Raw genomic sequence first — 21,709 nt, 5'->3', positions numbered from 1 at the left:
TTTTTATATTAATATAATCTAAAAATAAAATAAAAATTCAATTTTTTTGAAAAGCAAACAGGTTATACAGGTAGAGGCCATTTTACCAAAGTAAAGCATATGATACTAATCAACCCTTGACCATGATGTCAATCAATTTCTCAGAGTTTCAGAAACCAAGCACAATAAGCAAAACATCCATACTGCTGCTATTATTCTTAAGAGGCAAGGGAACATTTTCAAATGATATAATGGACATGATCAAGCATACAAGTTTATTCCCCAAAACTTGGCAGGTTGGTTGGTCCTGTAGTTCCTGTCCAACTCTTTCAGCAGGTCCATGTCCTCTTTGCTTAACTCGAAGTCGAAAACTTCAAAATTTTCCTTCAGTCTCTCGACCTTTGATGACTTGGGGATGACAACAGTGTTTCGTTGGATGCCCCACCGGAGAGCAATCTGGGCCACGGTTTTCTTGTATTTTTCAGCCAGGCCCTGACCGAAAAAAGCAAATGAGATGATAAGACTGATGATAAAAAGCACCAACAGAGAACAGTTTTCTCTCAGGCATTGATAATCAGTTGACAGATAATCCACCTGAAAAAGAAATGACATACCTTCAGAACAGGATCATCCAATACTGATACAGTGCCAAACCATTCAGTATTGGCCACGGCACCTCCAAGAGGAGTATGAGCAGTCACGCAGATGCCATGCTTCTGACAGAATTTGACAAGAGAATCACGCTGGAAGTACGGGTGAGTTTCAATTTGATTCACAGCGGGCTTCACTTTCGAGTAGGCTAAACAATCTCTAGTTAGAAAGATGTCATAGTTGCTGCAGATAAACTTTCAATGAGACCAAAATTCCAAAATAGCCACATGAACAAATTCAACTTGCTTCTGCAAGTTCTTTACTATTTATCCACTCCATAATTAAGTTTTAATTAATGTGATTCAAACAGATGTGACAACAAGAATGGTTAAACTCAAAATAAGGTTCCAGGTTGCGGGTATCCATAGGATTTTCATTTGACTTCCAACTCACCTGATTCCAATGCTGCGAGCTAAACCCAAGGAAACCAGATCTTCCATGGCATGCCAGGTGGTTTCCAGGGATATAGTTGTGTCTATATCCAGCACCCCATCCTCATCCAATGCACTGCCAGTCGCACCCACTCCTATTTGCATGCAAACAAATCATAAAGTTTCAGAACACAATATTATTGTTTATGTCAGACTTCTAATCAACTAAACAGAAGATTTACTTCCTGGTGCAAATTTCACTGGTTGAAGTAGAAAATTATAAATCAGGCGTACAAGAAGAGAAGCTAAATGGGAAACACAAATACTTTTTTTTTCCATCTAACTTCCGTGTATCTAATCTCGCTAATTGATCCCACTTTATATGTCTTTTCTTCCATCTGTTTTGATTTTGGCCCCATATATTATGCAGTGGAGCCAACAAAACCATTTCTATGATAGCTAGAACTGCAAGTTTAAAAATCCTTGTTACGATTTTATCCATGTTTCCCAAGAAATTGATCACATCAAGTCTCCTTAAAAATTCATATTCAGAATGTGCACCATCCAAGCAATGAAATACATAAAGTTTAATCATAAATCTTCATCATCACTCCAAGCCATCTCCTATATTCATCATAAGAATCTTCAGCTAATCAGTTATCAAACTACACTGATAAAAGGAGTTGGACATCCAACCAAAAGGCATAGACTGATGATGCACATAAATATATATAGTAACAAGGCAAAACAAAAGTGAGTAGAAGCAAGCACCAGTATGCTTTGTGGCTACAGGAAAGTGCACAAGGTAAAGATCAAGATAATCAAGCTGAAGCTTCTTTAAACTATCCCTGCAGGCCTCAACAACATGTCCATGATCTGAATTCCATAGCTGCAAACCAGGTGAAAAGGAAGGAAAAACAATTACCATTGTACATAATAACTTAATAATAAATCATGTGAGTGTTGTTAAGATCTGTGATTAAACTAAACCTTGGTAGTGATAAAAAGATCCTCCCTCTTAACAAGCCCTGTTTTAAAAGCTTCAGCCAATGCCTCCCCTACTTCTGCTTCATTCTTGTAATCAGCTGCAACCACAAAAAAGGAACTCCTCAAACACAATTTACCAAATAACCGATTGTCTCAAATTTTCTAAACATGCTAATTATCTTAAGAAGAAGCAATAAAATCAAGAAAGATTCCTCATTTTCCACAAAGACAAGAGCTTTATTGATAACTAGCAAAACCCATGTGGATTTCATCAATCAAGAACCCAAAAATGCTAGAGCACTTTCAAAGCTATGATGATTTAACCACGAGCCCAGAAAAAAAAGCGACCAAAAACAAGAACGGGTAAGGGAAAGAGGTACCAGCACAATCAAAATGACGGTAGCCAAGCTTGATAGAATTAGTAATGAGGTCTCTGATTTCTTTTCCTTCCATCCGCCACACACCTAAACCAATAATTGGCATCTTGAATCCGTTGTTAAGTGTTATTGCCATTTTTCTCCACAACAAAACTCAGTCTATCCAATGCCCCAAGTAATAGTCGTAGGAGTAAGAGCACAGCAAGAACAAAGGCCTTTTGTTGGCTCTTTATTATTTGGCTTCTGTTGATTGTTTTTTTCCGGGTACGGCAAGATATTTTAATGCTTAACCTACTATAAGTCAGTCCTCCAACTATTACTAATGTTTTAATTTAATTCTCAAAAGTAAAATAATTTATATTTCACCACCTAGCTAGCATTGGTCTATCAGTAATAACCTTGCATGTTCTGTTAATTTCTGTGAGCCCTGCATGTGATCATGTTTTGACTGTTAGATTTACTTGATAGATCAATCATCATGGGTGATTATTTTTTTTTTTAATTTTGATGAAGATTTAAGAGATTTCCTAGAAAAAATTCAAGTTAGTGTATTAACTGATAGCTTGTCAAACTTCTTTCGCTTCTGGGCTCTAGATCGTAGTTTCGACCTATGTTGGCCCATACAATGGGCCCACTATACAACAAACAAGCCCAATTTAACACGTGCGACGTTTTATATCCATGGATGATTGTCTTCCACCCGTTTCTTCTCTAAACAGGGAGAGAGCAAAGGATTTCTAATTTCTCAAAAAGCTATCTGCAAACTTCAGATCTAAAACGACACTGTCTCAGATCCAGTTTATCAATCATGTCTACTTTCAGTGGCGATGAAACTGCACCGTTCTTCGGCTTCCTTGGGGCTGCTGCTGCCCTCGTCTTCTCATGTAAATAATTACATTTCTTTTACTTTTATTCGATCTTTTAATTGTTTTATTTATTTTCATGTTCTTGATTGGTTCCCTATAAGATGAAGGAAAATAGAATTGCTATATGTATGATTATCAGATCGATCTTGATGCAATTATACATGTCTAAAGTGATTTCATTTTAGTTTAATGTTTTATTCGTTGCAATTATTTCTTTGAAATTGATTATTGGCCGTGCTTATGCGTAATTAATAATGGGTTTGTGTTAATTACGTTGACTTGGATCTTCAATTAGCTTACTTGTCAACAAATGATATTAATTTTGACATTTATTAATGACCCGGGAAAAAGCATTTTGGTTTAAATTTTGATTTGATAATCTTTATGTTATAGAACCATTTTGCTTAATCAAGATTAGATTTTTAACAAATTCCTTAGATCTGCAGAAATTTTAGTTCTAGGAAGAATTATTGAAATGCTTCTGTGTGTTTTGTTTTTGGTGTAATATTGGAGTTTTGGTGTTTGTTTAGGTATGGGAGCAGCTTATGGAACCGCTAAGAGTGGAGTTGGTGTGGCATCGATGGGAGTGATGAGGCCCGAGTTGGTGATGAAGTCGATTGTTCCAGTTGTTATGGCTGGTGTGTTGGGTATTTATGGGTTGATTATTGCTGTTATTATTAGTACCGGAATTAACCCTAAGGCTAAGTCTTATTACCTTTTCGATGGGTATGCACATCTCTCATCCGGTCTCGCTTGTGGCCTTGCTGGGCTTTCTGCTGGAATGGCCATTGGCATTGTTGGTGATGCTGGTGTCAGGTATGCTTGCTGTCCTTTTTATGTAGAGTATATGTGATATGTGATTTTTGTTATTAACTAATACAGTATTGGTATGGTATGGTTAATGTGTCTCAACCTGTATTTTTTTTTTTAGTAGTGTCATACTTTGTTAGTTAGTTTTTTACTTTGAACTGTTTTCCCCTTGAAATGATGCAATGGTTTCTAAATTATATAGATTTGTTGTCTAGTTTTGCTGTGCGAACTTTGTAATGTCTGGTATTTTTCTGTAAAATTAAGACAAAATGAGAAATCTCTGACGGAGGCTGCATCCACAGGAGAATTTTCCTCTGTGTTGCAATATCTTTTGCACTAGCAAGAATGCAACTTAGGGAGAAGAATCTCTTGACTTGCGATTCATACTGAATACATTTTTTCTCTCTCGCAGAGCTAATGCTCAACAGCCTAAACTTTTTGTTGGAATGATTCTTATCCTCATCTTTGCTGAAGCGTTGGCTCTTTATGGCCTTATTGTTGGCATCATCTTGTCTTCCCGTGCCGGCCAGTCCAGGGCAGAATAAGAAGGGAGATTGCTACCTACTATTATTCTTTTATAGCTTGCCGGTGTCACTTCGGAGGAAAATTTATGTTTGTTTGCAGATTAGAGGGTTGGGCAGCCCTTGTAGCGTTCTCAAAATATCTTCTCACGGAAGTGTCTGCTCTGCCAAGCGTGCGTTTGGGGGGTTTCTTTGTACTGTTTGCGGGAGTAGGATTGAGTTATATTCGCAAAATAAAAGCTTTTCAAGCTGTCCTTGTTGGGCTCTGTCGATCGTTGTATTTTAAAGAACAAAAAAAAAAAAAAAAAAAACTGCTGTAGAAACTTCAAATCTTGACTGATGCACCTGTGATCGTATTATTTATTGAACTTGTATTTTTACAATTTCAAATTTTGGTTGCCTGCACGTCTGGGCTCCGTTGTTTTTTCCTGCTATATTCTAACAGAAACAATTATTCTAGTTTAAAATGTATATGTTATTATGGAAGTTTATGAAAGGTCTATATTTAGTATTATTATTTTCATATTCAATACGTGGAAATTTAAAAATAAATTATTAAAATTCAAATAAAAATCTACTTTGTTATGTAAGAACCATATAAAAATGAAACATAAATGAATCATCATGGTATTTTTTTCTTCAGTGCAGAACAAAAAAAAGAAGAGAAAAAGATATGAAAGGGTTAGCTTGGAGGTGCAATCTGACATGTTGATCCCTTATTTTAAAAAAATAAAATGCAGATTACGTGTCGTTTATGTGGCCAGTTTTCGAGAACTCAAGTGGTTAGAAATTGGGCATGATCACTTTTAGTTTTCGGGACAAAATAACTAATTTTTCAACCAATTTCTGACTTGCAAGCACATGAAAAGGTGAAAAACTCACCAACACACGCATGTGCCTTAAAGTTGTCCAAAATCAGTCATAAAATAAAGAATTAACTCGAGGCCCAAATCTTCCACCGGCTTCAAATTTGATCATTTTTATGGTCGGAATCATGATACACAGTCACTTTTTCTCTGCACCATTGTTTTTCAGCTGTTATCTATCATTCAGATTCAGGAACTAAAAAACAAATAAGATGAACTTGTAAATAAATAGAAAAATAGGACCAGGCCTAATGTTTTCCTTGCATTACAGCCTCGTCCCTTTTTTTATTCAGCACTTCTATTGCGATTTCAATACGAATTCCATCTAACCAGGCCATTAAATGATGTGATTGAAAAGAAAAAAAAATTAAAAAAAAAACCCCATGATACTTCATTGTTTACATAAACAGTACAATACTATAATTAAATCCAGTTCTTTTCAAATTGCAGGCAATTTTTTTGGTGGTAAATCATGGATTCTCCTTGTGTTCCAACTAAATATTTCTTCTGCATTTTCCATACCCAGCCCAATAAAAACAACACAAGGAACATGGCAAAAATGATTCAAGAAACGCTGTAAAAATACTAATAATAATCGTTTCATATCAGTTTTGAAGCAGCTCCAATATTTCCCATCATTTATTGATAATAATAAAATCATAATCACATGCAGGCAATTTTTTTCTCATGAACGCAAGCAGGCATATTTGGAATAGGATTATAAGGACTGGCCACGCTGGAGGGTTCATAATGGCCAATCCCGTTAGACTGACAGAATCAATCTTCATTAAATTTATTAATGAACAGGATTTTGTTTTTCAAGAAAAATATCTGCAAAATTAGCACTGCTCAGTTAAAAAAAGAAGTAGACAAACACTTACTAATTCTGGTTCTAGGCCCAATCAGGGTGGCCTTTTAGGCCCAGTAACAGCCCAAACACATGAGCATACATGTGGCAGACAGCGACGTGGCGTGAGCAATACGCTCAGAAGCGCATCTTAGTCTTTTTTTCACCTTCAAAATCATCATTCACTCCCTTGTTACGCAATCCTTAAGAATTCCACCCCTACTCTCCAAATCCAATTCTCAAAAGAAATTCCTATCCCTCGTCAACCAGGTAATTCCATTCCTTCTCTTATCTCTCTCTCTCTCTTCCTTTTTTTCTCTATAGTTTTTATTTAATTAGCCTAAGATCCAACGTCTTTCCAGTTATCTTGTCCTCTAATCCAACCACAGCCGAATTTAAGGTTGTCATGTTTAATTATGTTTTTTCTTTTTAAATGTTGGCTTCGAAATTCCTTAATTCGAGCTAGATTTTAAATTTTAATCTTGTTGCTTTTAAAAATATACATTGGAACAAAAATTGTACTGTTTTAGCGGTGAAGAGAGGTTTTTTTTTTTTAAGAAAAAAATATCGTGATTGAATTTTCCATCTCGAGCTCCTTATTTTGAAATAAATTCAACCCACTTTGTATTACTATTTTTGCTGTTATGGGTTTTAATAAATTTTGTCAAAGCTGTGAACTTGATTTTAATTGACGTGCATATTCGACTCACACTTTTTTGTTGTCGTCTTGTTTGAATAGGGAGCGTGAAGTTTGATTGATTGTTTTGTCGGTCTATTTATTCCACTCAAAGTACAAGATGGTATGTTTTACTTCATGATGATTACGCCTTATTCGATTTTTTTTAATTGAAAATTGGTGCTTAAGAATGACGCCCTTTTTTTTGTGTGTGGAGTAGCAGTTTTTCGATGGATATGGATACCACGGGACATCGTTTGAGCAGACATATCGATGTTACCCTGCTTCATTTATTGAAAAGGTTGGATTTTTTTCTCCCTTCCTTTTGCTGCTATTTCAGTTCACTGATATGATTTTGAGTTAGTCAGTAAAAGAATGGCTGTCTCTGTCTGTTTACTAATTGACATTTTCCTGATCTGTGGATTGTGAGGCTTTAAATTTTATGGCAATTATCTACTTATTGGGGAAAGGGATTTTTTTTTGTTCTGCAAATGATCAAGTAGATATAATAAGCAGTAGCTGAATTAAGTCTTTGCCCCCCCCAAGTAGGATTTAGGATATTCCATATGCTTGTTTCTTCCATTCTGCTTCATTTTGAGCCAAGTATTATATGAGCTATTTTCAAAATAACACTCTGGTGACACTGATTTGATTTTCCTTACTGCCCTGCAGCCACAAATTGAGAGTGGTGATAAAAGTAAGTCTTCAAAATCATACTCAGCCATGCATATTTCCTTAATTTATATCATATCAACCCCTTTATGTTGATTTTATTTCTGTTGTTACAGTTATAATGCCTCCCTCAGCTCTTGACCGTCTTGGTTAGTTGTTTTAATAGTACTTCAGATTTTTACTTTTGTATTGTGATTGAGATCTATAATGCCAATCCTGGACAAAAACTTGCAGCATCCCTGCATATCGATTATCCAATGTTGTTTGAGCTTCAGAATGATGCTGCTGAGCGGGTTTCTCACTGTGGAGTTCTGGAGTTTATTGCAGAGGAAGGCATGATTTATATGCCATACTGGGTACGGATTGGAATTTTTTTTGGCTTATTCTTAACATATTTATTTTGATTTTATTTTATCCCACTCAAAGAACAAAGACATCAAAATCGTTAATAGCTGATCTTTTTTTTCTCTCCAGATGATGGAGAACCTGCTTCTACAAGAGGGAGATACAGTGCGAGTGAAAAATGTTACTCTTCCAAAGGGGAAATATGTTAAATTGCAGCCTCACACAAAGGACTTTTTGGATATATCCAACCCAAAAGCTATGTGAGTTCGTATCTTAGTGTTTGATTATTAACAAATGTGCACTCTTGTCATTGGAGCAGCTCTGGTACTTTAGTGTCTGTAATCCAAATGGTGTTGCTATACTAGAACCTTTAACATGCATTTTTAGCCTAAAAATGATCCAACCAACCCAGTTGCAGGAATTTTCCATTGAGATGTAATAAATATAAATGAAACCATTGATATGCAATTGTAATATTCAAATAGAAAGCATTTTGCCATTCTGAGGTTTCAGCCAAAAAAAATAAATTTCTTACATAAGCTCCAGTATTATCTTCATATTTTTTGTTAACTTCATGATATGAACTCTGGTTCTCTCTTGTTGGATTGTTTTTTTGGTTGGAAACTCTAGGATTAGTGGATGGGTTTGCAGCATTAGATAACCATTTTCTTTTTCATTGTCTCACTGTTTCTCATTTTCTTGTTCTTAAACATTACCTGTATGCCAATCTCTGTTATGTATTTGCATATCTAAGGTGGATATCCTATAATGTGATTGGACATCCTTTTTCATGCAGCTTAGAGACAACATTAAGGAATTATTCCTGCTTAACCACCGGGGATAGTATTATGGTGGCCTATAACAACAAGAAATACTACATAGATATCATAGAAACAAAACCTTCAAATGCAATAAGTATCATTGAGACAGACTGTGAAGTGGACTTTGCACCTCCCCTAGATTACAAGGAGCCTGAAAAGCCTGTTGCATCTGTTCCTCCAAGCAAGGCAACCTCCCAAGGTGCATTTATATCCACTCCATGAATTTGTTTTGTAGTATTGAATTGGTTAATTTGAACAGTACAGTAGTCTTATGAAGTTAGTCCAACTCTTCATGCTTTTACTGACCTATTGTCTTTGTATGTTTCTTCACTCATCTGAGTAAAATCTGTGTGTCTTCTTCTCCAATAGCTGGAGCAGAAGCATGGAATGATTATACATTTCTTGTGTTTGATAAAAATTATGCTATGCCTACTTCAGCAATATTCATTTCGCAAACATAAAAGGCAATTAGAAGTTTTTTTTTGGATGAAAAATGCTCATATGAAATGATTGAATAATATGAAATTTGATGGGCAAGTTGTAAAGATGGTTACATTTTCATTTTAACAAAACCAACCATATTTGATTCTTGCAGCTGAAGAGGTTCCAGCTGAGACTGAACCAAAATTTAATCCCTTTACAGGAGCAGGAAGACGCTTGGATGGGAAACCTTTGAGCTATCAGCCCCCACCAGCATCGTCTTCATCAGTGTCTAAAGACAAGCAACCTGCTGTTGCCGATGGCAGTAGGCAGCCATCTCTGGGGTCTAGCTCACAAAATACTGCACGCAAGTCTCAGGGAAAGCTTGTGTTCGGATCCAATACAGGTCGCACTCCTAAGGAAACACAGAGGGAGGTACCTTTTCTTCCATTCATCATTTTGAATTTAACTGTCAACCACACGGAGCCAGTGTGAAAAGGACGATACCAAAAAACTGTTAATTAATTGATTCTTTGATTTTGCAGGAATCTGGAAAAGAGACCAAGCAAGAGCAGCCTGAAAAGAAAGAAGAGCCAAAATTCCAGGCATTCACTGGGAAGAAGTACTCATTGAAAGGTTGACTGTATTGTCCAACAATCGATGCCTCATCCTGGTCATAAATTGCCTGTCCTTTCTGGATCAGGTAAAAACAATAGGACTATATGTTGATCGGAGATGTTGTATCATCAAATGATGGTTAGTAGGTTCTCATCAGGAAAAAGGAGTATTGTTGCGTGCTTGACATGATTGTTAAGCTTCCAATTGTACTTGCAATTGTGCCTTTCCCACTGTATCTTCATTCTAAGTAGAAACATTTCTGTGCCACCCTATCTTCATGATCTGTTCCAGTCACTAGACTAAAAAAAAAACTCCATTGGTTGTGCTTTGGGGAAGAAAATGATAACTTTAGGCATGATCTAGCCATGTTGGATACTAGTAGTTTGCTTCAAGTGGAATAATTGCGGGCTACAATTACAAGGTTCATCCCTTAATGGGCAGAAAACATTTGAAGGTGGGCCCGGTTACTGTATCCTGAATCAAATCTATGGTATCCTTTGGTATACGAAACAAGTCTTGGCATCGTCTTTTTCTTTGAGAAATCTTTAGATGGCGACGTAGGTGATATTAATTTGGTAGAAGGAAGTTGTTTCTCAGTTATCGCATAAATCTGTTGATCTTTCGATGGTGGAGAAGCTGCAAGTTCACTGTTAATCCTGTAAACTTATCTTGAAATTTTTTCTTTTACAATTTCTTTTTGGTGGGTCTCTAAACTCCCACAGCAGTCGCCCTTATCTAGTGGAAGTGGGTCCCTGTTGGTTCGAAAGGAGGTTGGTTGCTTTTGCAATTCCTCTGGAATTTTTTCACTGCAGAGGCCTTTGGTATTTTAGGATTTGGCAAGCTATTCATTATGCTAGTGATATAGAATATAGTTTAGCTACCATCCTATCAGTGTTCCGTCGTTCGTTGAACAGTTGACCTGCATTTCAACTGAAGAAATTTCATAATCTCGAGGCACGGAACCATGGATGATTGTTATCTCGTCTTCCTCAAGCTAGGCTACCAACCTTGAAACAAAACACCAAGGGGGGCTTTGACTGTCAACCTGTCGATAACTCATCTTGCATGAATCATATTTGGAATGCAATAAGAATAATTTCTCGATTTGGATATGTTACTTGGTGGGGGAGAGGTTTTCAGAGAGACGGTAATCGATGTGGAACCAAACCCGCAACGTACAGCAAGTTACTGCCAAGAATGATTTAACGTATTATTATTAGAAAAAAATTTGCTTTCCGAAGGAGCAAAACGCCATGTTTTCTTCGCAAATAACATCATTCATCGAAACTCTTAGATCTCAAGTCCCAAGTACGTGTCTCTAATGTTGGTAGAAGCTAGATCCTCGTATCAAATAAAGCCACAAACGAGTTGTCTCGCTCTCATGAAAGAATGGTTTTAAGAGCATCTTTCACTTGGGGATATTTAAACTGGAAACCTAACTCCTTGGCTCTAGTAGGAAGCACCCTTTGACCATCCAACACCTGCAAAGAACTCAATGTGCCTGTTTCAGCATGGTGACGTGGAGGAAAAAGAGAGAACAGAAAGTGTGCAAGTCCTTACCACTGAAGCACCTTCTCCAAGGACTGCTTTGAGGGCAAAGTCAGGTACAGGAAGCCACGACGGCCGGCCCATAACATTTCCCAATTGTTCACACATCTCAGCCAATCGAACAGGATTTGGAGCAGTTCCATTAATGACTCCTGAGGTTAGGTCAATAGAATTGAGTTCAATTATTGCGAGGTTCTACATTGAAGTGAGCATAGGGTCATGTCCAAACAAAAGACACCATCACCATGTAAAGAAGCTCATATGAGAAGGAAGTGCAATTGCAGTGGGACATGTACAAAGAGATCCATAGGCAAAGAAGTTTAACTCCAATAAATTACTGCTTTCACTCAAGGAATACAGATCTCAAACGACTGATTCATAGAAATAAAGGACCCAGTTCGAGTTCCAAGTTTCTACAGTACATGAATCCCAAATGCCAGATTATCTTGAATGGAATGTGCAAGAGTGCAATATCAACGTATCTTACAATCTAATATAGAAGGTTGAATGGAAGAAATCATTAATGTATTTATTTTGCTGCCCCTATAAATGTGCCCGTCAGAAACATAAGTAAAAATATCAAACTTTCTCAGCAACAATATATTACCCTTATTTGCCATGTGAAATCAAGACAAGAAATTTGTTCTTTAAAAAACGAGAAGATTACCTTTATAAGATGGATTTGTTAAAGCTTCGTAAATTAGGTTCACAATATCATCCAAGTGAATCCAGGAAAACCTGCACAGATACAAGAACGTCACAGGGGGAGCTCATCACGGGTCACGGTACTGATTGCTTATGATTGAAATGAACTGATTGGCTTAAAAAGAATTTAGCAAAAATATCTTCTAAGTTTTGTAGGAGAAATAATAGGAAAAAAATCTTCATCAGGGACTTATATCTCTAAGGTTCTGCAATTATGCTGAGGGACATTTTGATCCAGAAATCATGCCTATGTTACCCTATGAAAAGGCTGATGACTTTTCAAGAAAATCTTTCCTCCAAAATGCTAATCAGATGGAGCTTTGGTAGCAGAAAGTTTTGTTTACTCTTCTATTGAACAAATAGTAATTTACCATTGTTGTCCAGAGCCCAGAGGTCCACCAGCAAACATCATGAAGAGAGGGATCATTTTAGCTGCAAGGAAACAAGCCATTACATGAAAGAGGCAGAATATCATTTCAAAGAACCATTAGGTGAACGCTTTTATATCTTAAACAATTTCACAGTAGGAACAATCCGTCCTATGCAGTTGGGAAATAAAGGCTTTCTTTACCTGATCAAATGACTTCAAACAATGTATGAATTCCGCACTGATTGTATCTGTTATATGATAGAACAACACTGACCTATAGATTAAGTTTTAGCAGTTCTCTACAATTCTATATGTAGGATGATCCAACAATACTTGAACTCAGGTTATATATCAAGAAGCTGGCAATGCACCTGAAAGTCAGCATGAAATGCAAGTAAAAGCATTTGGAAGATTGAGTACCTAAAGCACCACCATCTTTCCCAAGGACAACACCAATGCGGATAAGAGCTAATCTTACATCTTTTTTTGCTTTGAGGGCTGTTGCTTCCCATTCTCTACATACCTGAAAAGATATGTGGGGGTTTTAAGTATAGATTTACATATAGCAGAATAAACCAAATGGAAAGCAACTATTCAGTAGAAAATACAGGCATTGAATCATGCCTATGTTACCTCAGCCAAGTAGTCATTTCCCGATGGACTGCGCTCGTCAAAAACTTGTGTTTCACTGCTGCCTGAGCATTTTTGAGGGAGGAAAAGAAAAATATATTATGATCCATTCAATTTCTTGTGAGTGAATATTAAAAAACATTATGGTTCATGATCTTTCCAGTTCCACTTTTAAGTTTCGCCCATAAAACTAATGACAGTTTTCTTTTTGCTGGTTAATGTCCTTTTGAAATTATAAACATCTGCATGTTAAAAAAAAAAAAAAAAAAGATTGCTAGCAAACCATTGTATTCCAGGTTAATTGCATAAAAGCACTAAAATTGAATGGAAAGACAATAGGAATATATCAACACAATTCACAAGCAAGCAAATTTTGAGATGACTATTTAGAGGAAAAGTAATTGAGATGTCATGTGATCAATAGAAACCAACCATAGTAACCAACAGCCGTTGCGCTAACCAGGACAGTAGGCCGAACTCCTTCTGGTGAACCATTTATTAAATCTACAACCTTCAAAATCAGTTATAATGTGGATGAAAAAACAGTAGAGGGAACATATCCTGTGTTAAGAATAATTAACAAACTCTCCAGAAGAAAGAAAAAAATATGATTGTCTAAGATATTTACCTTTGAGGTCACCTTGATCCTGCTTTCCTTGATCTCTTTCTTGACCTGCAAGACAACAAGAGCTGATATAAGACCTTTTAAGGTAAATTGCAATTTTTTTTAATCCACAAGAAAAATATGTACCACGTCATAATTGAAGTAAAAGATAAATTGATACTTATAGTGGAGCTGCTTCGGACATGAAATCTTGACAAATATATTTTTACGGAATGCTATTAATCATGCTTATTGTGAACATTGTTCACTTTATTTAATAAAACAGCGCCTTAAGCCGTGTTCTTCCAGTACATGATTATACTAATGTCTGTTTCATGATGTAAGAAATAATTAAAATCGGAACTTGAAATGCACAAGAGCCAGATCTAGTGAGAGGCTGAGCAAGCAACTAATGTTTTGACAGCCTGAGAGAAGAAAGCGACTTATCCATGTAAAATGTAGAAAACATCTTGATGCATTATGCAACTTCTCAAACCAATCGGGCATTTATGGAAAAAAGGGATACACTAAGAGATGCAGTGAGTATTACAAACCTCAGGTGACCATCTTGTACTAATGGGCAGTCCAGCCAAATTTACAACAGCATTTGAACCTTGAATGCAGGCTTTCCAGTCTTGCTCCTCCGCAATCAGAATCCCAGGAAATTCCTTGACTACAGATTTCAAGCAGTAGAAATATTCTTAGAATTAAAACATAAGAAAATAAAAAAATCAAAGCAGTACCGGACAACTGTGATAGCTTATCTGAAAATTATGCTTATTTCGGGGGTGAAATGTGAACTTTTTATCAAAAAATCGCAAATTGTTAAAAAATGCAGTACACTAGAAGTATTTATTACCTTCTTACCAGGAAATATTAACCGAGCTCTCGATCTTGAACGCGTCAATACACGAACAGAATGTTTATCTGCGCACAAATTACGTTGCTGTTAAGCAAAATCTAGCTGAGCTCATTTGATCCCCACAAACATCATTCTGACTTAACAATTAAATCTCAACTAATCAGAAGCTAAAATCTAAGAAAAAAAAAATCAACTCCAAAATAAAATTTCAACAATGAAAACAGTGGTTTTCACTTTTCACCAGTCAGCTATCTCAAGAAGGTTAAGAATTAAATGCTAATTAATTGTCAAGATGGTGAATTGAATGACAATTAATCTTGAAAAATTACAAGAAGAAGAGAAATGAACCTGCATGCAGTCTTTGCACCAATCTTTTACCAATAAATCCAGTAGCTCCAGTTACTGATACAGTCATCTAATTTCCCAACATCAAAGTCTCCAAGTAATCAAACCTCTCATCTTACATTATATTCGAAGCACAAAATTAATGCATTCAACACTTTATTTATCTAAAAGAACATATCTACCTTCTGGGTTTGGTCAGAGGCACAACACACCCTCAATCTCTTAGTACAACGAATCTGCAACAAAAGATAGCATACACCTTGCATAAGCAAACAAGAAATGTCAATACTTCAAAAACAAAGATGAAAACACAAAGTAGAGTGATTATAGAACTAACTGAAAAGACTTGAGGAATTTGGAGTGAAGAAGTAGAGATAGAGTTGCTCCATGTTAAAGTAGTAGTTACTCTATTTGACACCGACTCCATTTTCACTACAGAAGGCGAACACTTTGCTGTCTCTGTGTCTGCTGCTACAATGATGGGTTTTGGTCCATGAATGAACAAAACTAAAGCATTGTCAGTTCATTTATCCTCGTGTTTCATTTGGAGCCACAGCAAGTATCACGTCATATCCATCACCCGTTACTGTTTGGGCATCCTTTGCCCATAAAATTCCAACAATCTACCCCAAAATTGGCCTATAGCAAAATGAGAGCCAGCAATCTCCATTCTCCAAGCTACCACGCTCCGAAACACCGGGTCTAAACCGGCTGATGATATATTAAAGAAAGAAATGGCCCATCAAATTAATCCAGCCAGGGTTGCTGGCGAAAATAAACTGGCCTATCTTGATGTACAATAGATACCAGCTTTTTTATATAAAATAAGATAAGCTAAAGATCTGATAGGCCCATTAGGAATCAGAACTCAGGACTTTTAATGGGCCGTTAAAGCCCATTATTATTACAGAAGACCCTGAGATATGCCCACAAATAAAGCCCAAAACAACTTGAAAAACTGGACTTTGAATCGGTCATTAAAGCCAATTCGTATTGCAAAAAGAGCTTGAGACATGCCCACAGAGGAGGCCCAAGATAATTAGAAAAATTGAACTTTGAATGGACCAGTAAAGCCCATCGGTATTGCAAAAGGACCCACGGAGGCCCATGAACTGAAAATCCACTATTGAAAATTAAAGCCAGCACCCTTCTTCACTTCACAGGAGGATTCAGTGAGAAATGGCGACGGTGATGCAGTGGTGCGGCGCAGTAGCGAGGAGGGCGATGGCGGGTCAGAGATCAGCGGTATTTTCAACATCATCAGTATCAAGTGGTGCAGAGATGGCGCCGATCCTTTGTGGAAGAGGGGACAAGAAAACAAAGAGAGGGAAGAGATTTAAAGGAACTTATGGAAACGCGAGGCCAAAGAAGGAAAAGAAGATTGAAAGAATTAAAGATAAAGTTGAGGTGCCCAGGTCCACTCCTTGGCCTCTCCCTTTCAAGCTCATTTAATGAAAATTATAAATTGTTTATTGTTACTGTGCTCTCTTTTTTAATGACTGAAATGCTCGATGTTATTTGTAGCAGCTTCCCTTTTTTCCTTCTTAGAGTTTCGCGTAGTTAAGAATATGTACATTTGATGTGGGTTCTTAATGAATTTGTGTTTTGTGATGAATTTTGAATAAAACTTCTGTTTCTTTTGGGTTTGGTATGTTTTAAAGGGGCATGGATTCCTGTTAATTGGAGATGAATCCTCGTAGTAAACTTGAACGTTGTAATTAAAATTTGTGGTTCTTTATTAATGATGATGTATGATTGGTTGCTGATGTTTCGTGTCGAGATTATGGAAGTTCCTGATCAAGGCCAGTTATTTTGTTATTTGTTTCAGAGATAGTTTAAAGTTGCAAAGAGTTTTGTCGAGCTCAATCAATTTAGCCTAGAAAGAAAAGAAATGTGGGATATGTAGGGAACTGTAAAAACTACTGGCCCCAACAAGAAAGTTATCGGGCAACTTAGTTTCTCCTTAAAATGAGTGTAGTGTCTCAAAGATGAAATGGGATAATCTTGGTGATGGTAAATATCAGTTTTTGATACTTCGTAATGCTGATTCCTGTTGGTGTGAAAACTTACGTAACTTGGGTTTAAACTTTTTTGTGATTGGGAGAAAAATTTGACTACAAGAGGGCTATATTGATGTGAGTGGATCTAGAATTCTAGATGTAGTCTGTAGTTGCTATACGAAACAGAACCTTGGCACCACTGCTTTAGCCTTGATGAATGCAAATTCCCCTTCTTCTTTTCTTTTTTGCTGCAATTGGCATAGCAAATCCAGTCCTGGCCCTTTGAGTAGAGCAACTCCAATGACGAACTAAACAAGTGTCCATTTCAATTGTAATGGTTAATAAATAGTGTTTGCTATCTTCTTTAGGTTCCATCTGTTTAAATTGACCACCATGATGCTATAATTCAGTAGATCGACTTCGTCTGTCTCCCTCACCTTTTCAAAGTGGGTTTGAATGAACAATAGAACATAGAAAGAGGAGAAAAGGATGGTGACTGGAGAGAATACACATGAAGGAAAGAATGGTGATGATGGAACAAGCTGACAAGACATGCGAAGTCTTGACATAACCTTTCCTGATCCCGTTGTTTTTATGCTTGATAATATAACGAAGACAGGTCTAGGTCTCTGTATTCCGTGTCTATCTCGCAACCATTTCTGTTGGCATCTGTAATAGGATAGAATTGAGACAGTGTAATGATGCAACTATCTGAATTAGATTGGCCCTATTCATCTCTCAATAATTATTGATTGATTTTACTTAAAACCCCTCCCACAACTTTGTGTGTTGCCAGATGAAGACCCCCGATAAGTATTACAGGCAATATTAGTTCTCAAGATTTGTAGTTTATCGTCTTATTCTAGGACTAGGACCAACTATCACCGAATTAGAACAAGATACATTGAGAGGGATTTTCTGAGAGCCTAAATAAACAAGATTCTGAATGCAATCTGCTTTGCTACCTTTATGAATTCCAGCTTCCTCCTGCGATTGATCTGACAGATTTAGAAATAAGGCCGCTACTATTGCTATCCCCGGTTATCAGAAGCTAGAAGCCGAAGAGCAGAGTCAGGTTTACAATACAAAATGCCCAATCAGAATAAGCAACGTATCTGCTTGAATGTTTTGCGAGTTTAAATCCACTACAGACTGCAATTAGAGCATTAAAATGGCAACAATCGACAGAGTTATTCGCAATTTTGTTGCATGTACGGTAGCAGTACCCTTACGCTTCATCTTTCACATTTCCCTCGCTGCCTTGTCATTTATAGGACAGGGCAAGAGAAATAACTGAACCCAGAGGGGCTGATGTAAAGAATGCTTGATACAGGGGCTGGCTCACATTTCTGCCTAAATAAAATGCACATGCATTTAAAAAGCAAATGCGTATTTCTATCTGACCCAACGGATAAGCAGATCATGTGTTCTCTACATTTGTTGCTGTGCTGGAAATCGCTTGCCTCCAGTGTGACCCAACAAATTTGAAAGCCATGTTCTCATTTTATCTTTCGTCTGACTTTCGTGAGGTTTACACTCATTTGGTTCTTGTTTGATTGCTAATTTTTTTGCCACATCATGGAGTAATTCTTAAATAAGACTCGTTTCCTGCCATTGCTGGTACAGTTTATATATGATTTCTTGGCAGTAGAGGAAAAAACATGACGCTTTCTTCTCATGGAGAGACTCAATAAGCAAGCTTCAAAATAATTCGCTCACTTCGATTCTAATGACTGCGTTATTGAGCTTTCATTCCATAACCAGATGCCAGTAACAGAGAGAGGACCAAAGTCCCCTCCATAATCGCACCTGCATTAAATTTATAAACGAAAAAAAAATGCCTGATCAAAAGCCTTTCCTAGCTCCCCTCCTCCAACGCCTGTTAGACCATGCCAAATCTACTATACCTATGGCCAGTTTCAAACCCTCGGTTAATGATAACATTAACAATAATTACTGGCTTTTCAGGAAGAAAGAATCGGCTGTAGACCTATCAGGGTCAGCAGCGCTGATGATTTTCTCCAGATTCAGAGATGAAGTGCTCAGCGGTATTGGAAGGTCATGCGGAGCACTCTCCATCCTAAAAAGGCTCATGAGTTCCCACCCAAGAGACGTGGGTGAGAACCACGCGCAGGTGTCCACCTCCTGCCCTATGCTTGTCTGTGACAAAATATGGAAAAGACGCATATTAAAAAAAGTTATTATTCACTTGAAGGATTCGTTTTCAATCCAGTTATGCACCATCTCATGAATACTTGGGTACTTGCAGGACACAAATATATGTTCAGAGAAAAAACAAAATACATAACAGTGAAAAATGAGAACCACAACAATGTCCACTATCTGCCTTGACTTGAATTACACAAAGCGGATGCTGGATTTGATTTCTGGAGCAATCATAGATCACCTCAATCTGCACAGGAAACAAAGTTGCAGCTATTGTAAGAACATTATGGCTCCAACTTCACTGTTAGAGGAATGAACTTGATGAGTTCCTGAAGAAGCAACATGCCGGGTAAAAAAACCACTTTCAGGAACACGATAACAGGAGATACTATAGCATCTCCCAATTCATAAGCACAACACAACTAAATGACTGAATAAAATCAAATGCAGGTTGCCCAGCAAGCAAGCCTCATTGATCTCCTTTCAATCCTATAATCACTATGATGCGGAAAATTACAGGAACAATTGCACCAAAATACCAATTTGGGTAACAAAAATGAAGAGGTTACAGCCATCCCAGATTCATTTCATTACCATCAAACCAGATTGGGGAGTAGCAGCTGGGAGTGGGTCAGCAGAGATACAATCTGACATAAGTTTATTGAAAAAGAAATGCAGCCAATAACACAATATGTCAAGCAAATGATGATAGTGCTAACCTTTATTTTTGCATGTGAAAAAAAGAGGTGTTTAGTCATTATCTTCTCGGCCATAGTTATATACTATCTCAATCTGCAACAACACCAAATAATCAGAATGATACTGAAAATAAAAGCACAAAACATAACTGCCTTGACAAAGTTGGCACCAAATATTCATCAGTAATCAGTGTTATTATCAATTGAATCATAGCAACTATTCACTAAGATGCACGACAAATCTAAAAACATAACAGAGGATTCCTTATGAAAGAAGCACAGATGCCCCCAAGAATTACGCATTTTAAGAATATAGGTCAACCTAATAAGATGATACTTGACAATAAGAAGCTCTGATCTTCTTTTACATATACACCCATCCTCCAATATTTTAACACAGCATCCTCCAATATTTTAACACAGCACATGTTCAGAAGGCTTAACATCTACCAGGGCCAATCACATATAAATCCACCATGTTAAGTTTGCATATAGAGATTATTGATGCATCTCATATATGACACAGTGAAGGACAATGTTCTTTCTTTTGAAAGCTAAACCACAATGAATGAAGGAAAATATTTAAACTATCTAATTTAGCTCTTAAACAAGAAAAAGAAATCATTGATCGGGTATCCAAATTCTAACATCCACATATATGGTGCAAATGCATATAACACAAGAAGCCAACAAAAAGGAATTGATTAAAAAGTTCAATGCCATCCCCGAACAAGACAGCGAGTATGGGCGGGTGAAAAGAAAAGGTAGAACACACAGAATAACGAATTAAATAATTAATCATGTTCGTTACCCCTTCAGGTGGTGTTGGGTTCCGAGTGAACTTGCTGCCGCCAGGAGCCCAAGGAACTGTACACAAACAAGATCAGAGCCTGAGAATGCTACCTATAACCTTAAAAATCATTTCTTCGACAAGAAAACTTCATAAATTCTCAAAACCACATGAATCAATTATGTTTATAAAGACATAACAAGAAAAAGAAAAAGGTATCCTATTCAACACCTCCCTCCCTCTTGTATACTCCTATACTTCACAATTCCACTGCATCACAAAACATGTCAATGAAATGCTGCCAACTAGAAATGATGTTACTCTTTTTTTCTTCCATTCATAATTTGTTTGAAATTAACAATCTGTTAAGACCCAAAGTTTGACAAACTGAATTAAGCCGCGGTCAGTCCTTATCACTCTCCTCCCTTACATAATTTAACACTACTCTTAATTCAACCCAACCTTCCCAAAAAACCACAACCCAAACACGGAGTAAAAAAGGATAAGAAAATGCAGTAAAATGTGAAATAGAAAATAAAAATTAATTTACCAATATAAGGATCAGGATGGCGCCACTTATTATATTGCGCCTCGCCATCTGCTATCATTCTATCGATTGTATCCGGATCTTCCTATTCCAATTCCAGGAAATAAAATACATAGTAAAAAAATCCTGAATAAATTACCCAATTAAAGAATTATCACCCTAAATCACAGAGCTATACCGCTAAATTAAAATGTCAAAAACATTTTTTTTTCCAATTAGTTAAGAGAACGAACCACGTGTTTGTTATTCTCGAACCTCGCGCGGAGAAGATCGGCCTGGTTACAGCAGGGAAAAAAAAGGAGATTTAATTGGTAAGAAAATAGAGCAGTGAGATCTGATTGGGGGATGAGAAACTAGTTACATCTTCGTAAAAGAGGTGGCGATGGACGGCCCAGTTAAGAGTGTCTTTGAGAGCACGGCGGTAGAGGATCCTCACTCTCTCCTTCTGTGCTGCTCTTCGAGCCAGGTAGCCCGCTGCTGCTACGCTCATTTCTTTTATTTCTCTTGTTTGGATCTCCCTCTCTCTACAGCGTTCTTCTTACTTTCTCACTGCTGAAGCTAGGAGAAAATGCAATGTCATCTAAAAGAAAAGGCAAACGGCATCGTTTCCACTCCAT

The 21,709-nt window shown here is 37.0% G+C and overlaps 6 protein-coding genes across 10 annotated transcripts; 3 read left to right on the top strand and 3 right to left on the bottom strand.

The window, feature by feature from the left end:
• Positions 1-80: 80 nt before the first annotated feature.
• LOC133680272 (NADP-dependent D-sorbitol-6-phosphate dehydrogenase-like) lies at positions 81-2,630 on the bottom strand. Its single transcript, XM_062103108.1, has 6 exons — positions 2,369-2,630; positions 1,992-2,086; positions 1,773-1,890; positions 1,024-1,156; positions 594-813; positions 81-471 (listed from the first exon to the last, which is right to left on the bottom strand). Exons 1-6 carry the CDS (start codon positions 2,499-2,501, stop codon positions 241-243), a joined length of 930 nt encoding a protein of 309 aa, XP_061959092.1. The 5' UTR covers positions 2,502-2,630; the 3' UTR covers positions 81-240.
• Positions 2,631-3,031: 401 nt separating this feature from the next.
• Positions 3,032-4,991, top strand: LOC133680450 (V-type proton ATPase subunit c1). Its single transcript, XM_062103409.1, is given in 4 exon segments — positions 3,032-3,084; positions 3,086-3,249; positions 3,762-4,047; positions 4,454-4,991. Coding segments are annotated over 4 exon segments (621 nt in total). The 5' UTR covers positions 3,032-3,046; the 3' UTR covers positions 4,587-4,991.
• Positions 4,992-6,420: 1,429 nt separating this feature from the next.
• LOC133679620 (uncharacterized) lies at positions 6,421-10,094 on the top strand. Of its 4 annotated transcripts, none has more exons than XM_062102275.1 (11): positions 6,436-6,545; positions 6,638-6,675; positions 7,015-7,075; positions 7,175-7,252; positions 7,624-7,648; positions 7,740-7,772; positions 7,858-7,979; positions 8,098-8,228; positions 8,765-8,988; positions 9,385-9,644; positions 9,755-10,094. In XM_062102275.1, the coding sequence occupies exons 3-11, from the start codon at positions 7,073-7,075 to the stop codon at positions 9,848-9,850; spliced, it is 972 nt and encodes a 323-aa protein (XP_061958259.1). In that variant the 5' UTR covers positions 6,436-6,545; positions 6,638-6,675; positions 7,015-7,072; the 3' UTR covers positions 9,851-10,094. The 4 variants fall into 4 exon arrangements, with proteins under 4 accessions (XP_061958258.1, XP_061958256.1, XP_061958259.1 ...); XM_062102273.1 differs by having other exon boundaries at positions 7,172-7,252; XM_062102274.1 differs by lacking the exon at positions 6,638-6,675 and having other exon boundaries at positions 6,421-6,545.
• Positions 10,095-11,012: 918 nt separating this feature from the next.
• LOC133679619 (epimerase family protein SDR39U1 homolog, chloroplastic) lies at positions 11,013-15,547 on the bottom strand. 2 transcript variants are annotated; one of them, XM_062102271.1, is made up of 13 exons: positions 15,229-15,547; positions 15,074-15,150; positions 14,895-14,961; positions 14,552-14,611; positions 14,239-14,357; positions 13,709-13,753; positions 13,513-13,591; positions 13,084-13,145; positions 12,871-12,973; positions 12,452-12,512; positions 12,043-12,113; positions 11,388-11,527; positions 11,013-11,308 (listed from the first exon to the last, which is right to left on the bottom strand). In XM_062102271.1, the coding sequence occupies exons 1-13, from the start codon at positions 15,278-15,280 to the stop codon at positions 11,207-11,209; spliced, it is 1,038 nt and encodes a 345-aa protein (XP_061958255.1). In that variant the 5' UTR covers positions 15,281-15,547; the 3' UTR covers positions 11,013-11,206. The 2 variants fall into 2 exon arrangements, with proteins under 2 accessions (XP_061958255.1, XP_061958254.1); XM_062102270.1 differs by having other exon boundaries at positions 15,074-15,127; positions 15,229-15,540.
• Positions 15,548-16,037: 490 nt separating this feature from the next.
• On the top strand, positions 16,038-16,542 carry LOC133679621 (small ribosomal subunit protein bTHXm-like). The gene has a single exon (XM_062102276.1). The coding sequence runs from the start codon at positions 16,071-16,073 to the stop codon at positions 16,341-16,343; it is 273 nt and encodes a 90-aa protein (XP_061958260.1). The 5' UTR covers positions 16,038-16,070; the 3' UTR covers positions 16,344-16,542.
• A 2,535-nt stretch (positions 16,543-19,077) lies between these two features.
• On the bottom strand, positions 19,078-21,706 carry LOC133679386 (NADH dehydrogenase [ubiquinone] 1 beta subcomplex subunit 9-like). The gene is made up of 6 exons (XM_062101967.1): positions 21,454-21,706; positions 21,326-21,367; positions 21,096-21,177; positions 20,567-20,622; positions 19,777-19,849; positions 19,078-19,304 (listed from the first exon to the last, which is right to left on the bottom strand). The coding sequence occupies exons 1-5, from the start codon at positions 21,580-21,582 to the stop codon at positions 19,808-19,810; spliced, it is 351 nt and encodes a 116-aa protein (XP_061957951.1). The 5' UTR covers positions 21,583-21,706; the 3' UTR covers positions 19,078-19,304; positions 19,777-19,807.
• Positions 21,707-21,709: the final 3 nt, after the last annotated feature.

The sequence above is a fragment of the Populus nigra genome, chromosome 19 (assembly GCF_951802175.1).
Source record: "Populus nigra chromosome 19, ddPopNigr1.1, whole genome shotgun sequence".
Taxonomy (NCBI): domain Eukaryota; kingdom Viridiplantae; phylum Streptophyta; class Magnoliopsida; order Malpighiales; family Salicaceae; genus Populus; species Populus nigra.
The sequence above is the reverse complement of the archived record's forward strand: the minus strand, read 5'-3'. Positions and strand labels throughout refer to the sequence as shown.

Bases quoted from the DNA above. Each gene is read 5' to 3' on its own strand.
- LOC133679620 (XM_062102272.1), top strand. The intron at 7,773-7,857 runs GTTAGTTGTTTT...AAAAACTTGCAG, and splicing joins CTCAGCTCTTGACCGTCTTG to CATCCCTGCATATCGATTAT. The intron at 9,645-9,754 runs GTACCTTTTCTT...TTGATTTTGCAG, and splicing joins CTAAGGAAACACAGAGGGAG to GAATCTGGAAAAGAGACCAA.
- LOC133679621 (XM_062102276.1), top strand. From the start codon at position 16,071: ATGGCGACGGTGATGCAGTGGTGCGGCGCAGTAGCGAGGAGGGCGATG.
- LOC133679619 (XM_062102270.1), bottom strand. From the start codon at position 15,318: ATGGAGTCGGTGTCAAATAGAGTAACTACTACTTTAACATGGAGCAAC. The intron at 14,962-15,073 runs GTAGATATGTTC...TTGGGAAATTAG, and splicing joins CCTCTGACCAAACCCAGAAG to ATGACTGTATCAGTAACTGG. The intron at 13,754-14,238 runs GTTTGTAATACT...GTTGTCTTGCAG, and splicing joins GTACAAGATGGTCACCTGAG to GTCAAGAAAGAGATCAAGGA.
- LOC133680272 (XM_062103108.1), bottom strand. From the start codon at position 2,501: ATGGCAATAACACTTAACAACGGATTCAAGATGCCAATTATTGGTTTA. The intron at 1,891-1,991 runs GTTTAGTTTAAT...CCTGGTTTGCAG, and splicing joins ATCTTTTTATCACTACCAAG to CTATGGAATTCAGATCATGG. The intron at 472-593 runs GTATGTCATTTC...TTTTTCGGTCAG, and splicing joins TGGATGATCCTGTTCTGAAG to GGCCTGGCTGAAAAATACAA.
- LOC133679386 (XM_062101967.1), bottom strand. From the start codon at position 21,582: ATGAGCGTAGCAGCAGCGGGCTACCTGGCTCGAAGAGCAGCACAGAAG. The intron at 21,178-21,325 runs GTTCGTTCTCTT...GAATTGGAATAG, and splicing joins TCGAGAATAACAAACACGTG to GAAGATCCGGATACAATCGA. The intron at 19,850-20,566 runs GTAACGAACATG...GTGTTGTTGCAG, and splicing joins ACCCAACACCACCTGAAGGG to ATTGAGATAGTATATAACTA.